Raw genomic sequence first — 17,142 nt, 5'->3', positions numbered from 1 at the left:
TATACAAACAGAGTAACAGAGTAACAGAGCGTTGATTTAGTTGATGTATTCTAAAGCCATCCATTTAAGCTAGAAATTTCTGAAAAACTTCATATCAAAAATCGAATACTCGAAATATTTAGAAGATATGCGCGAAGGAAGTAATTGGAAGAATGAACCTGCATTTTCAAATGATCAAAAAATTAGATCTATCAGAAAGGTAAGGACTCTACTGATTTGGTAAGTGTATTAAAGCGCGATATTATGGCATACAAAGATACTTGTCATTGTTTTCTTAGCGCGAGCTTCCATTATAAATATTTTCATCGTTCCCCATCTGACAGCTCTGTTATCTTTCCATTATTCATTACGAGCAGTCTCATCGACCCCAGTAGGCTTCCTCTGAGTAATTTTATGGTCGTAATTTTAGAGAATTTTCTCCTGTGCGCAAAATTTTCACACATCCGTTTTAAAGAGTTGACAGCTGATGAAACTCAAATTTTTAATCACATAATTAAAACATTTTACCGAAGTAGGATACTTTCATACGTTTTTATTACATTTCTCTTCATAACAGGAATCCAAAATTCATTCGCTCTAATGAATCAAACAGATGTGCCTCTTCCCCGGTGCGTGACAAGCTTCAAACATTTTGCGGATCGATTTACAATGCATTCGCTCGAGCAAACTTTTTTTTTTGCTGCTTTGACTAGATCTCTAGCATCCTTTCACCTAACCAACACCGAAACAAGTTCGCACGAGGGAGCTGAAAATCATTTTCCAAAATAAGTTTCCCGAGCGAAACTAACCAATCGGGACAATCTGTTACCGCGAGAACAAAACCCATCGAACACGTTAGCGGAAATAGTTTGCCGCATCCGGATCTTATGGGGTGATTATTTCTGACGAGATATGAAATTTGCCCGAGCTGGCTGGAAAGTTACCCGTTCTCTGGTTTGTCTGAATCGTTGCTGGAAACAAATGCTAACAAATAGCCGATTTATTGCAATTTTTCACCTCCCTGCTAAGATGGATCATTATTGAGGCCGAATTGAACGAACACTCGCAAAATTATCCGATAAACTTTTGAGATTGATTTCGACTTCGGAAAAAAGAGGTCGTACTTTTGTCGGTTTAATTTCGTTAAATTGTTCGAACCTTTGAATTTCTCTTGATTTGCAATACGATAAAAGAAAAGGCATTTGTTTTTTATTCCATTTGCTTATTTCAGGCTAATTAGCATTTGGCTGTAACATACCCGAATGTTAATCGTGTATTTTTTTTATCCAAAATATATATTTTTATTAAGGCTCATATGGCGTCAACCTGACGGGGCCGGGAGTTCAATATTTCGACAATGTTTGCCTTATAACTATGTTAGTAATATGTAACCGATTACTCGCGGTTGGCTCGAGGTTAGTATTACAAGTGTTTTCGTAATTGTGATGTTGCTGTCTTCAATGCTCTGTACGTGTGCACGACACGGGATACTTCCTATTGGGATGCAGCTGACCATTAATCAGCAACGCCCCCCTAGTCTGTACCCCATATCTAAAGGGTGTGTCACATCAAATTGCATCACGGAAAAAACGCTGTAGAAATTCGCCCAGTAGACCGATCCTTTTGAAAATTTTAGACAGTAAAATAAAAACTATTAAACAACTTTTGGCATTTTCTTTTTATTCATACTTCGAGCCCAAGCCCGTACCTTCCTCTTTACCCCGTCCATAAGGTTCTGTACAACGTCAGGTTGTAGTTTTTTTTGAACAGAAATGCATTTTCTCTTGAAGTCCGCCTCCGATTTGACAACTTTTGGGTTCTTCCGGAGGGCCTGCATCATAATCGCCCAATATTTCTCTATTGGACGAAGCTCCGGCGCGTTGGGCGAGTCCATTTCCTTTGGCACGAAGGTGACCCCGTTGGCTTCGTACCACTCCAACACGTCCTTTGTATAGTGGCACGAAGCGAGATCCAGCCAGAAGATGGTCGGGCCCTCGTGCTGCTTCAATAGTGGTAGTAAGCGCTTCTGTAGGCACTCCTTAAGGTAAACATGCCCGTTTACCGTGCCGGTCATCACGAAGGGGGCGCTCCGCTTTCCGCAAGAGCAGATCGCTTGCCACACCATGTACTTTTTGGCAAACTTGGATAGTTTCTGCTTGCGAATCTCCTCCGGAACGCTGAATTTGTCCTCTGCGGAGAAGAACAACAGGCCCGGCAGCTGACGAAAGTCCGCTTTGACGTAGGTTTCGTCGTCCATTACCAGGCAATGCGGCTTCGTAAGCATTTCGGTGTACAGCTTCCGGGCTCGCGTCTTCCCCACCATGTTTTGCCTTTCGTCGCGGTTAGGAGCCTTCTGAACCTTGTATGTACGCAGGCCCTCCCGCTACTTGGTCCGCTGGACGAATGAACTTGACAAATTCAGCTTATTGGCGACATCCCGGACCGAACTTCTCGGATCACGTCTAAACTGCTTAACTACGCGCTTGTGATCTTTTTCACTGACGGAGCATCCATTTTTGCCGTTCTTCACCTTCCGGTCGATGGATAGGTTCTCGAGGTATCGTTTTAGTACTCTGCTGACCGTGGATTGGACGATTCCCAGCATCTTACCGATGTCCCGATGTGACAACTCCGGATTCTCGAAATGAGTGTACAGGATTAATTGACGACGCTCTTTTTCGTTCGACGACATTTTTCCAAATTTACGAAAAATTGACAGTGAAGCATGGCCAACGTGATCTATACACTCTTATCTGATTATAAGCGAAAGCTGAAGATATAATTCCTAACAATTAAATTTCTACAGCGTTTTTTCCGTGATGCAATTTGATGTGACACACCCTTTAGCGTGGTGCGTCTTTCTCGACTCGAGGAATCCAGGATAGAATGGTCACTAGCCGGCGCAAACATCAGCTCGTGTAGAGTTGTCATGAGCGGTACAACCTTTGGCTCTTGTTGAATGATCAGTGGACTGCACAACCTTCGGCCCGTGTATCTGTAAAGAGTGTGTGTATGTATTGCCGCGACTAAGTAAAAGTTTATAGATCGGATAGGAGGGATATGAAACAGGGACACAACGAAGGAAACATCATTAATCGTTGACATCGGCGTTTCTGAGGAACAGGTATAGATAAAGCAGAAGATCAGGATCCCGGCTACCTAAGATATCCCGGACGGGGATATCCGATTGTCTGCCTTGTGCTCTCAGTGCTCTAGAGAGCTGAGAGCGAGCAGCATGGAACCGGATACACGACCAGACAACATGCTCGATGTCGTGGTAGCCATCGCCACAATCACAAAGATTGTTTGCTGCGAGCCCAATGCGATAGAGATGCGCGTTTAGGTTGTAGTGATTGGCCGAGATATCACACGAATGAAATCACGACCTACATTCAATCCCTTGAACCATGCACTCGTCGAGACCTTAGGGATAATCGTGTGTAACCAACGACCGAACTCATCTTCACTCCACATGCGCTGCCAACTAACGAGTGTGTCCTGACGAGGAATGTGAAAAAATTCGTTATAAGCAATATGCCTTTCAAAAAGTGTGCCTTCTGAAGCGTCCACTTTAGCTAGCGAGTCCGCTTTCTCATTCCCCGGAATCGAGCAATGAGAAGGAACCGATGCTAAGGTAATCTTGAATAATTTTTCGACCAAAACACTCAATAGATAGTCAATAGTCAATAGTCAATAGTCTTATTCTTGTTAGGAAATAAGATGAGCATTTATCAACTTTCATTGAGCGGATTGACTCTATTGAGCTGAGACTGTCTGAAAAAATAAAATAATGGTCGATGGGCAGTGTTTCAATGATCCCTAGAGCATAGTATATCGCACCCATTTCAGCGACAAGGATCTTTGAGTTTGAAAGAGGCACTGGAATTTTCATTGAAGATGCCGAAGCCAGTGGACCCGTTTATGTATGAACTGTCAGTAAAGAACATTCTATCAGATCTAACTTTCCCATATTCTGCCGAAAATATCGGCGGAATATAATCGGAGCGTAGATGATCTGGGATTCCATGGACCTTTTGTCGCATGAACAAATCAAAATTGACAGAGGAATTGCAAAAGTATGGGAAGCAAACTTGGTTGGAGATACCCGGTGAAAGGTGCACTTTATGGGTAAGGTACTCATGGTATAAGGACATAAAACTTGACTGAGGAGTCAGTTGGAGTAGATTTTCGAAGTTATCAATCACCAATGGATTCATGATCTTGCAACGGATGAGAAGTCTGTAGGATAATTCTGTGAACCGAAGAGTAAGCGGGGTACTCCTGCCAAGACTTCGAGACTCATCGTATGTGTCGAATGCAAACACCCCATGGCTATACGCAAGCAACGATATTGTGTCTCCAGCTTGAGAATATGAATCCTGGCAGCTGATCGGAAGCAAAAACTGCCATATTCTAACACTGATAATATCGTTGTTTTGTACAACTGAATGAGGTCTCCTGGATGGGCGCCCCACCATGTTCCGGTAATTGTTTGGAGAAAATTGATTCTTTGGTGGCATTTCTTTTTCAAATACGCAGTGTGTATACACTACCTCACGCGCGTTAATAGCTTCTATGAGATGCTTTCTAGAAGCATGGTGTCTTCAGCAAAGTAGTTCTTAGGATTCATGGCCATCATGGGGAGACAATGGTTTGGTTTGGTTCACCGTAGTGAAAGTGGTGATGGTTTTAAATGTGAGTTTATAAAAGTTTCGTAGTTATTTCCATAAATTACAATGGTAAAATCATTAACAAATATTTGATTGCAATTGTTGATCCTATGATATCTGATAATATTGGTATGACAATAGTTTAATTCACAATTTTACCGCTAGGGTGCAATAATCAAATCGAGGATACAGAGGATGTTGATTTTCAGAGGACGGCTCGTCAGGAAGATTCCTCAAGTATATTTTCGTTTGTTATTTGTTTGTCATATTTCTGAAATTTAGACATTAAAGGATATGTTCTCTTTTTCAAGATTCTCAGTATTTACCGAGTTGTAGCCATTTTAGTGACGCAGTACTACACCTACTACTACCTCAACGCAAAACTTCGAACGCGAACGCGAACGCGAATTCCCTTAAATGTTGAGTTTAGTTCCTAATAATGAGCATTTGTCGATTGGTTTGCATGCCAAACTCGTAAACCCATGCCTTTTCACAAGAGAGCAATTCCAAATGAAATCGTCCTAAAAATGCAGATTTTAAAAACATGTATTTTAGATTTCAATGAAGGTTTGTATTCCTTTCGGGTGGGAAGAAATATGAGTTTTCCACAGCAATTGAGATTTTTTTGACTCAAGTGTAACTTTCGGAAAGGGCGTATCGCTTTTGGTAATAGAAATTTTTGATAATTTCTATCTCAAAACCTATGAGCAGTGTTGCCCCATTTAAATCTGTACCAGAGGGGTCAACAATCTTACTCATCTGTACTCTTTTTCCAAAAATCAGTACCATCGAAAATATTCTTTGTAGAGAAAAAAAAATATTTATTGGCTTTCCAAAAATACTCATTTATTTACAACAAATACTATATTTACATTTGTTAGTCATTCGTGTGTTCGATGGTGCTTATACATAGTTTTATTTAATCTAGATTGCAACTATCTTTTTTTTTTTAATTTTCGAGCTGCCACCACGATGTTTGACTAAATCCTTTGATCGAAAATTGCGTTCATCGTATCGTAAAAATCGCTCAACAGTTGCCGAGGAGTGAGGCATAATGAGAATGTTAAAAACAAGGCATCGAAGCGCCGAAAAAACGAGCGTCACGTCAATTCTTTTTAGGCATCCAATGTTTGTCCACCAACCCTGCAAATGCTCGTTTTCTGGAATTGTGATTTCCTTACGAAGTAATTTTATCTTTTTTTTATTTAGTACATTCTCATTTTAGAATCCTGGAAACGCTTCTAATACAACGTTGATGTTAGTCAAATTGGAAAAGTAAACTAAATAACCCAACAATGATCAATATCAACTGTCGCTGCTGAACAATGGATGAACAGAAAGAATACCCTTACGCCTAAATGGCTACTACTGTGTAATTTACCATAATGTATCGGAACAGAAAACTTAACGCCTAAATGGTTACTACTAATTACTGTGTAATTCACGATTTATAGAAACATTAACATATGTACATGTACACAATTAAACCCGGCTCTGTTACAGCTAAATGCTAATGAGCCTAACAAATAAATAAATGGGATAAAAAAAATCCTTGTAATTTCGATGTAAGTAATTTCGTCCGTATGAAACTGATCAATCATTGCATTGTAAATGCTTTTAAGATCAGCAACACCAAGCGATACTGCGGTGTAAAAGTCGTCATGTACCTTAATGTTGCTTTGCTCAAATGTAAGAAATTTCACAAATGGAAAAAAATCTGTACCAATCTGTTCTTTTTGACGAAAATCTGTACTCTGTACCATACAGGATCTGTACCAAAAATAACGAAAAAATCTGTACCATTCCAAAAAAATCTGTACGTGTGGCAACACTGCCTATGAGTCGTACCGAACAAGGCGTTGTACTATAGGTGGACTGCAATGTCAAAATTGCTGTTCGGCCATTGATCGTGAAAAAACAAATTTGTTCACAAAACAAATCGTATCTTTTGGTGACAAATACATACGTTGCTCGCGGTTTACTGTAGCTAGATAATTTTCTGGATGTCTATTATAACACTTTCTCATAATTGCTTCTATTTTTTCAGATACCTACAATAACCGGTCGAATCATAACAGTGCAGAAGGATGTTTCTAGTATATCATTTCGCTTCTAGCCGCGCAATCAAGGCCTTTCTTTCAAAGCAAGATGTACTTCTGTTTGGCTACCATCGGCGGGGAAAAGAGTACTATCAGCTTACGGCATTGGTGACAAGAAATAACGCTGATTGTGGCTCCACTGATTTCGCTCAGGGAGGAGGAGAATGCTGTGCATATACCGGGAAGTAGATTACCAGATCCAGAAAATCCGGAAACAAGTATTTGGTTTTGCATAAAGGCTAGAGCAAAAAGAGGTTGACAATGATTGCAACAGGTTCCTGTTTACTTTTCAAATTAGTTGTCTTTTGTATTGCTAATTTGCCATATATTACAGGAAAGTAACTAGTTGAGTTGGATGTTTCATTCAAGGGAAATCTTGAGCCTTGAATTTTGTGTTTTTTTTGTAAATACCGTGGCAATTAAGAGGATGCACTATTTTTCACGAATATATATTTGCTTATTTTTACCTTTAGTTATTTTCCTCGGCGAGTTGATTTGAAACCATAACCACACAACCAAACAAAAAGTAAATAATTCTCAAAGTTACGTCCCGCAACTCGTCTCACGTCTTGTAATGAAAGTCAAAACATGGCAGGTAGGGCGTTTAGATAACGCTTCATTCACAGTTGTTGAATTGTTCATCTCATGAAAAATAACATTATATTCATTGTGATAGATGCGTAGAAATATTTACTATCAATTGATGCAAATATCTTTCCGAATTATTGAGAAATGTTCGAGTTATAAGCATTCGAAATATTTAATTTTTTCCTGCATGTTCTAGGTTTTCATTTTACCCCCCATATATTCCGGTTGGACGTAGTTCCACGTCAAAAATGAGTCCAAGATCTAGTGCAGCCATTCTCGAGATATTTGAAAAAAAAACTAATTTATTGCATTTTTTAATTTTATTTTTTTTTTAAATTTATATATGTATTCAATATTTTTTTAATTTTTTTTTGTATAAAATAGAGGTCATGTAAAAAATTTAAAAAATGAGTCCAAGATGGTAGAACTATTTTTGACAAGTTTTTATGAAAATTATAAATCGAATATCCCGAGAATGGCTACATTCAGAAGGAGATTGATTTAGAGTTTATTTATTTTAAATCAAAATTTGTGGCTAAAAATGATTGTTAACATACAAAAATTCGAAGTTTCGAAAATTCATAAAAAATCGATGTTCCACAAAGTTTTATAAAAAAAGTTTCACCATTTTGGACTCATTTTTTAAATTCTCAACATGACTTCTATTGTGTATGAAAAAATTTAAAAAAATAAAAAATTAATATTTTAAATGTTGCAAATTAAAAGTTTTTTTTTTGTAAATAAAAAAAGAGTACTAATTTTAATTCTCAGTGTAAATTTCATTTTTTTTTCATGCTTTAACATCAACTATAACTCTATAACTCTTCCTAAGACACTATTTCGTTACGACTCATAGTTTTTGAGATATAAAGTATCAAAGATTTATCTTACTAAAATCGATACGCCCTTTTCAAAAGTACACTTGTGTCAAAAAATTCCCAATTGCTGTGGAAAACTCATATCTCCTCCAACCCAAACGGAATAAAAAACTTCACTTCGAATCAAAAATACTCAAGTTCGTCATTCGTCGATTTCATTTGTAATTGCTCAAGTGTTACTGCGTTCCACAAATGTGAGGTTCAGAATGGATTAGTTCTAGCATGCTCTGGGCAGACGTTGAGTGGTTTAGGAATAAATGATTTACAGTTTCCTCTACCGTCATTTTATTTTATACTAGCTGACCCGGCAAAGGGCCTGGCCGGGTAAGGGAGTAAAAAGTGCCTCCAAACCAAATCACTAGCTGTATGGCAAATATTGTAAAGGATATTAAATAAGAAATTTTGGCGGTTAATTTTAACCCCTATGTGGTTTGACGTAGGATCTATAGTGAAAAACGTACTTTCTCCATTATTTCACGCCATCCTCAAAAGATCCGAGATAAAAATTTGAGAAAAATACTGAATGTGCATCTTACTACGTATCAAAAAAAAATTATGAAAAAAAAATTCATCAAAAATTTTAGTACTAAAAAAATATTGAAATTTTGAAAAATTTTGTTTTGGGATTTAGAGATTCAGTACTACTCTAATTCATATTTTAATGTGTTTCTACGGCTTTTCTAGATATGTGTGATTTTTTTCAGATTTTTTTCAGTGTTGCGCGGTATCAAAAAATGTTTTTTTATATTTCCAAAGAGTGGTTAGGTAAGGGAGTAAAAAGTGCCCCCAAACCAAATCACTAGCTGTATGGCAAATATTGTAAAGGATATTAAATAAGAAAATTTTGGCGGTTTATTTGAACCCCTATGTGGTTTGACGTAGGATCTATAGTGAAGAACGTATTTTTTCGTTTATTTCACGCCATCCTCAATAGATCCGAGATAAAAATTTGAAAAAAATACTGAATGTGTACCACGGTGTATCAAGAAAAATTATCAAAAAAATATTTCATCAAAGTTTTAGTACTAAAAAAAATATTTAAATTTTGAAATTTTTTTTTTGGATTTAGAGATTTAGTACTACTCTAATTCATATTTAAATGTGCTCTTACGGATTTTCTAGATTAATAAATATCTTCAAGCTGTTTTTTTTTCAAATATCTAATAATAAAAAAAAATAATACACAGTACAAAAAAATTTTATAGATTTTCTGGCATTTCGAAATTTTGAAAAAAAAATAACTTTGAGACCACAAATCCGATTTGTTTTTTTATTTTAATCTTTCAATTGAAAACCACGAATACAATAATCGTTTACAAAAAAATAAAAATAATAATGCAGACGATGAAGAAAATTATTTTTGTGTCACACAATGCTCTTAAAAACTCAGGAAAAATTACGCCACATGTAGAAAAGACATATACAAACACATTTAAAAAAAGCAGTTTGAAGATATTTATCAATCTAGAAAAGCCGTAAGAGAGCACATTTAAATATGAATTAGAGTAGTACTGAATCTCTAAATCCCAAAAAAAAAATTTCAGAATTTAAATATTTTTTTTAGTACTAAAATTTTTGATGAATTTTTTTTTTGATAATTTTTCTAGATACACCGTGGTAAGATGTACATTCAGTATTTTTTTCAAATTTTTGTCTCGAATCTATCGAGGATGGCGTGAAATAAACGAAAAAGTACGTTTTTCACTATAGATCCTACGTCAAACCACATAGGGGTTCAAATAAACCACCAAAATTTCTTATTTAATATCCTTTACAATATTTGCCATACAGGTAGTGATTTGGTTTGGAGGCACTTTTTACTCCCTTACCCGGCCAGGACCTTTTATCGTTTTTGTTATCAATACCATCAAACATCCATGTTTTCTTACTAAGCGAACGTCCATGGGACCAATCGCAGAACTATTCATTGATTGATCTTCTAAATGACCCTTCACGAAATCCTTTTACTATAAATTTCGTAGTACTTCTATGAGAACTCGTCATTATAATATCAAATCATTTTCAGACGCAATACTCGTACAAGATTTTTCAATCACTTACAAATAACATGTTTCTCCGTTACATGAAACACATGTATGATACAGAAAATACAATAAAATGAAGACATCTCAAATCTGACGATTCCTTCCCCGAGTTTTGCGCTGACCAACACATTCGGCGACCCTTCTTAGTTTATATAGTTATTAGATAGAGCAGTGCGTTTTTTCATCTGAACTTATTTCCACTTTCGAACAAAGGTCCTTAGATTTATGGATGATTAGTTGGTTATTTTATGGGCGATTCATATATTTTTTTCAAGAATTCAAAAGAATATGTTTTTTTGCGAAAAATGAATTTCAATTTTTAAAATATTTTTTTTGTCAGTGTATTTTTTTTTTCATTTTGGTATTTTTTTCATGAAAATGTGAACATCTTTCTACATTGTATTCTTTGATTAAAATTTTGTAGGTGTAATAGTTTTTGTGAAAAATTGAGAAAAAATAAACTTTGACCCTTTTTCAACAAATAGTCTATATTTTAAGATTTGAAGTTGCAACGTTGCGTAAATGACCATCATCTGTACAACCAAAACGTATGAAATTCGTGTATGTTATAGGACCTATACGTTACGGAACATGTACGTGAAGATGGATTTGAGGCAGCTTTTTTTCCAGGAAGTACACTAAAAGCCTTTTATTATACTTGGTGTACCTCAAAACCTGAGATCAGTTTTTACATAAAAGATTTTATATAAAGAAAATGCATGTCAGAATGGTGTCCAAATTTTTCTACTTTGAACAACAGCTCGCAATAATGTTTGTTCTGAAACTTTTAACGGTATTACACTTGCTTCTGTTTTATAACAACAAACTAATAGGGCATCACATATACTTTTAACGCATCGAAACAAAACAAATGTAAAAATACAAAATCAACTCACCCAGCAAATGGACCGCGACGGCCGGGGGCATCACGAAGATCCCCACTAGCCAGTCGGCCACCGCCAGGCTCATCACGAAGCAGTTGGTGACGGTTCGCAGGCGCCGGGTGGTAATCACCGATAAGATCACTAGCGTATTGCCGATCACAGTCACTACGATCAGTAAGCAGAACATTATCACAATAACACAGTCGTGCCAGTTGGCAATCAGCAGCTGATGGTCGCCATCGTCCATCGCTTTCGATACTTCCAGTTTTTGGTCGATGCCCGTACCAACACTGTCTCCACTGCCGAACGGCGGAGCAAAATCCAGGCTCGCATCCACACCACACCCGATAGGCCCGATACCGATCCCGAGTGTTCCATTTGTCCGATTATGATCCTCGGCCACCGTACCTGGAACGGTCACTGGGTCACTGAAGTTGGTTGCAACAAAACTGTTGAAGGGGAACAAAGCGCTAATGTTTACACTCGTTGAACTGCCGTTGCCGGTATAGCTCGGGACAAAAGATGAACCGCCCGGAGGCAGCAGGGGAACCTGCGAGCGCGAAGAGGCGTCTGTCAAATGGTCCAATATTTTCGTTGTCACCGTTGGCAGCATCGACAGTGGCGAGGGATCCACCGAAGATCTATATCCAGCAATTGGCTGTGTCGCTGTAATGTTCTGCAGTTCACATTTGTCGCCAAAACGGTTTTCCATCTTAATTACGAATAAATGAATTTGCTCCAGTGGCCGACGCGTTGGACATCTTTATGGGATCTGTAAGTATATAATGACAAGAGAAAGCGAGAAAACGTGAGGGACGAGAAATCCAATTTTTAGATTAGTGCGGAGATGCGCGATTATTCTTTCGTTTATATTTAAGCGGGCTATTCTTCCATAATTATATTTACATCCACTGTGGAAGCGACAAGACGATGATGGTAATATTTTGAAATTACTTCCGCCTCGTAAAGAATGAAAAATAAGCCAATTGAAATACAACAATGCAGATAAACTCCGCTCTCATCATCTGGTCTTGTTCGTTCTTCGGTCCTGTCGTTGGTATCCCATCCCTCGATTAGGTCAACTGAAACTCAATTACGATGCAGTTAATTACTGGTGCAATTTCTAGGAAGGTACCTCTACCAACGGAAACTGCATCCTATGGAAACTTAATCAAATGATTCAATGGGAGGGTCCGTCGAGTCATCAGTCAATTACATTCGTCCACTTCTCAGCAAAAGCCATTCAACGGAGTTGTTGCATGCTATGGATCAATCATATTCTCACCCCTTATGTACACGTGATACGTGCAGCCACACAGTTGATGTGATTGCTATCGTCGCATGTTTGAAAGGATTCATTAAATTGATTACACATCCCGGTGAATGGCCCTCAATATTATTTATTATGGCCCGTAATAATATTTCCCGACAATTACGACAATTTTATCACATGTGAAGTTATTCGAACGATAACGACAATGAGGTGTAGGAAGGATTTAGCGATGAATCGAGATTGCACCTTTGGGTGAACGTTGTTGCGTTATTTGATTGGTGTGTCAGTTATACAGCCAATTCATGTCAAACCGATATAGTGCTTCTCAGATTTTCGTGAAAAGTGGTGGTTTTGTGTCTTATTATAAAATATTAGACCGGTGTTTTTATTTTTTTCTCAATACGGTGTTCATTTCCATTTTAGGGTGGTCCGAAAAATCTTATTTTTCCTTTTTTTTCAAAAATGACTTTCTTCAAATATTCATGAGTTTTTAACTACTAGACCGATTCAAGTGATCGACATATCAACCTAAAGTCATTTAGCTAGTCTTTTATTTTAATATTTTACATGCAAAAAAAAAGAAATTTTGTTTTCGAAATTAATGATTTTTTTTTGTTGACGTAGAACTACGTCTTTCAGGAAGGGTGCCAAATCAGAAAACAGGTCACGTTTTTGTGAAATAAAGTTAACGTTAATAACTATTTTCACAGCGAACAAATTCTGATACTTTGCATACCAATGGCATCGATAATTCTCTAAGATTCGTTTAATATTCTATACAGTTCAATCCAGCTGCGGAGGCGATCTGGCGAAGTGGTAACATCCATGCCTCTCACGCTGAAGGTCACGAGTTCAATTCTCACTCCCGACATTCTTCCAAAACAAATGGAAGTAAAAGTGACGAACCAGCCAAATGAGTTGAAAATCACTATAATACAGAAAAAAAAAAAGTTCAATCCAGCAATGCCTAAACAGTAGAAAATAAATGAAAACTGGAAGCATTCACATTTTCCCATACATTTGATCTGCCGATATGTGTGCATTCCCGCACAGAGCTGTCAATATCGAGCAACTGATACATTCGTTTCTGCCCGTTTCCAACATATTTGGTTTAAATAAGCCATCCGCGATTTGAAGCCACATCGCGGTGGTCATCGAAGCAACATGGTTGCCGCAGAGCGTCGTGCGGGAGAGGATTGTTTTCTTGTCGGGTGAAGGAGGAATATGGAATAGAGTCTGATGCTAGTTGAACCAAATAAACGAGAAGTGCTGATAGCTTTCGACTCTGCTCGATTGTTTCGAGTCTACTGAAGTAATAAAAAAATAAATATAAACAAGTGGATTGAAAAATATAATTTCGTAGTTCTACGTCGAAAACTGTGGTCATGTCCTAGATACAACCCATTACAATTTTTGACGTAGAACTACGTCTTTCATTAAGGGTGCCAAATCAGAAAACAGGTCATGTTTTTATGAAATAATTTGAAAATAATTTTTTGCCGTGAACGGATTCTGGCGATTTACATACCAAACGAATCGGAAATTCCCTAATATTTGTTTGATATGCTATACTTTACAACTCCAAAGTTTGTATATGGTTTAAATTGATGAAAATTGGAAGCATTCCCATTCCTCATAAATTTGTTCTGTCCATTTGTGTGCTTTCCCGAACAGAGCTATCAATAACGAGGCGAAATCGTAAGATATAAAGTCTCCGTGAACAAAGTAAAAGAAGAAGACGGAAGGGAAATTTGCATAAAGTATAAACAGTAGTTCTTGCTGAGGCCAACTTCATTCTTCGTGAGGACACCGACTGGACAACACCGTTGCTGGGCGAGCTGGACGGCGAGGAATCGAATGGTTTTGTCAAGGCAAAGGGGGTGGAGGAGTAATATGAGGAAAGGGTAGATTTTTCCAAGGGCCTTTTTGATGGCTAGAGACGAATGAACTGAGGAAGTTCAGGCAAGGCGCAAATTGAGACGCATATAGCGCGAGTAACTTGGCGCGATATAGCGCCTGTTTTTGTGGCTAATGAAAACAGATAGAACGGCGCAAAATGGCCAGATGACTCGAGATGGTGGAGCGCTCGTGAGACACGACTCGCGCGGCGCTGTGGCTGAACCACAGTTTCTCGTACTGGTCATGCCGGTTGTGGTAGTTGTGTTGGTGAACAATCATATAGCGCCGTGGGTTTGACACTGTATGGCTGTAAGGGTCGGATGATTGTGTTAGTAAATAAATATATCGCGCAACTCTGTGTTAATCAGTCATTGTATGCGAGTGGCATGTCATTTACACCAAACTGCGACTCAATATGCGCTCCACCACGCTACGTTTGTGGCACGTATGAGTCGTGTTGGTAGTCTCGCGTTCGCTTACGAGCGCTATACGCTTCTCAATTTGCGCCTAGCCTCATAGTCTCTTTAATTCAACAAGGAAAGGAAGGAAAGGCAAACTTTCAATATCAGATACGATCTAGATACGAAACAATGAACATCGCTTGTTCTTCCTTTTTTTTGCGCCATCACATGTCTTCGTTTCGAACTGAGCTGTGGACGCGACCAAATTACTCACTCGCTGATGACTCCGGCATTGCAATCATTGCATCAAACTGATGTTTTGAGCTACACAATTGTGTGGGGAATCATCCAGCTAAAGGGTGTGTCACATCAAATTGCATCACGGAAAAAACGCTGTAGAAATACGCCCAGTAGACCGATCCTTTTGAAAATTTTAGACAGTAAAATAAAAACTATTAAACAACTTTTGGCATTTTCTTTTTATTCATACTTCGAGCCCAAGCCCGTATGCTCGCACCTTCCTCTTTACCCCGTCCATAAGGTTCTGTACAACGTCAGGTTGTATTTTGACGTAGGACTACGTCTAACCGGAAGATATAGGGGGTGAAATGGAAATCTAGGCACTGAACAAGTAGAAAAAAATGCAAGATTTGGAACGCTTATAACTCGAGCATTTCTCAATAGATCGCAAAGGTTTTTGTATCAATTGATAGGAAATATATCTACGCATCTATCATAACGAATAACATTTCATTTTTCTTGAGATAAATAATTGAATAATTGTGAAATATCAAGCATTGTCAAAATGCACTATGTGCCCATTTTTGATTGGTCCATTTTGTGCTCCTCAATTCGTACCGACCAAAACGGGCAACCAGAGCAGCAGCGAAATAGAATGAAGCACGATTGGAAAGGAAAAAGAAAAAAATGAACGAAACATTGGTCGCAGTCTCACACATGCGTAATTCTCGAGCCAGCCAGTCAGCTTAAAAATCCCCGCTCCGCTGCCGTAACGATCATCCTCATTCATGGTAAAGGAGGAAAAGTGAAGGGAAAGGCAAAATCCCGCTCGAACCGTGTTGATCTGGAGTTCCCCGCAAGGGTAGCTAGGCTGAGCGCGTTAGTACCAGTGCACCAGTGCACCTAGCCGGCGTTATATAGTTTCGGCCGCCGAAGTGATCGAGTTGGCTGGTAAAGCAGCTCGCGACGATAAGAAAAACCGCATTCAGAACAGAACACATCAAGACAACAACAGGCAGTTGCAGCGAGTGGTGAGTGGCAAACGCAATCGCAAAACGGCATCAGGTAGCAGAAGAAAAAAGTTTGTTCTTTATACAAACTGCTTTGGTGACAAATCCAGAACAAGGCGGCATCGAGGGCGTTCGAAATGGTTTTTTTCAAAACCAAGATTACTAAGTTTTCTAAAATGGAACCGTTCCATAAAACAAGGCGCTTTTCAGGGCCATTAAACCTTCCAAAAAAAATTTGGAAAATACAGTTCAATGCTTTCTAAAACAATATCCAAAATAATAATAAAACACAAATTGATTTTTTCATAATTTGTTTGCCAGGATATGATGAGTATGTGAATTTGGCAGTTGTTCTGAGCTTATTCATTTTCACCAATTCTTAAATTGCTTCTAGATTGAAAGTAAAGTAATTTACACTTATCTCGACATTTAGCCAATTGGACGGACCTGTAATGCGACATATTTAGTTGGACATTTTTGTAAACATAGAGTTCGGGGTCCAAATTATGACCCCACATTGAAAGTCGACACTGTACCACTTGACAGTGGTAAATACGCAAATGTTCAATTACAGGTTAAAATTACCTCCAATCCGATACTGAGTGGTGGTAATGTGACGTGCCATTGAATGTAATTTACTGTAAAATATGTCACAAGCTGGATGGGAAGAAATTTTTCAACTGTGAAAGCTGTGGCGAGTGGCAAATGCAATCGCTAAACAGAAAGGTTTAGCCGAACAAGATGGGGATATCGAGTGATAACAAAACAATAAACTCTTTAGATTGAAGATAATTTTGTGATCCTGAAAAGAACCCTTTTTAGCCTGCATATGAATCCAACGAGCGAACAAATCGTAATGAATGTATTTTTTTGCCATCGCTCCCTTTTAACGCTCATTCGTTCGTCTCGTTGGACTCGCCCCTCTGGCTGAGTCTGCCGATTTGTCTCTATCCTGTGAGTGTGTACCGCTAGAGTATAAAACACGCGGACCCCAAAAAAATATCTTATTTTCTTTCAAACCGTAAACCCGTGTGGTTGTACGGCATCGGCATCGTGGCCGTAACAAAGGAGGACAAGTTAAGGGAAAGGCAAAGTCTCACTCGAACCGTGCAGGTCTCCAGTTCCCTGTTGGTCGCATTCACTGATTGCTCCGCAAGGGTAACTAGGCCGAACGGA

General features: G+C 38.3%; 1 protein-coding gene across 2 annotated transcripts in view; it reads right to left on the bottom strand.

The window, feature by feature from the left end:
- The window catches only part of LOC129763265 (5-hydroxytryptamine receptor 1A-alpha), a 271,724-nt gene that overhangs the window by 138,648 nt on the left and 115,934 nt on the right, over nt 1-17,142 (bottom strand). For both annotated transcript variants that reach the window (XM_055762163.1, XM_055762164.1), the window contains exon 2: nt 11,156-11,915. In XM_055762163.1, coding sequence (XP_055618138.1) covers nt 11,156-11,855 — 700 coding nt within the window. In that variant the 5' untranslated portion in view covers nt 11,856-11,915. The remainder of the gene's footprint in view (nt 1-11,155; nt 11,916-17,142) is intronic.

Source organism: Toxorhynchites rutilus, chromosome 1 (assembly GCF_029784135.1).
Source record: "Toxorhynchites rutilus septentrionalis strain SRP chromosome 1, ASM2978413v1, whole genome shotgun sequence".
Classification (NCBI taxonomy): domain Eukaryota; kingdom Metazoa; phylum Arthropoda; class Insecta; order Diptera; family Culicidae; genus Toxorhynchites; species Toxorhynchites rutilus.
Note: the sequence above shows the minus strand (reverse complement) of the source record. Positions and strands in the feature narration are given on the sequence as shown.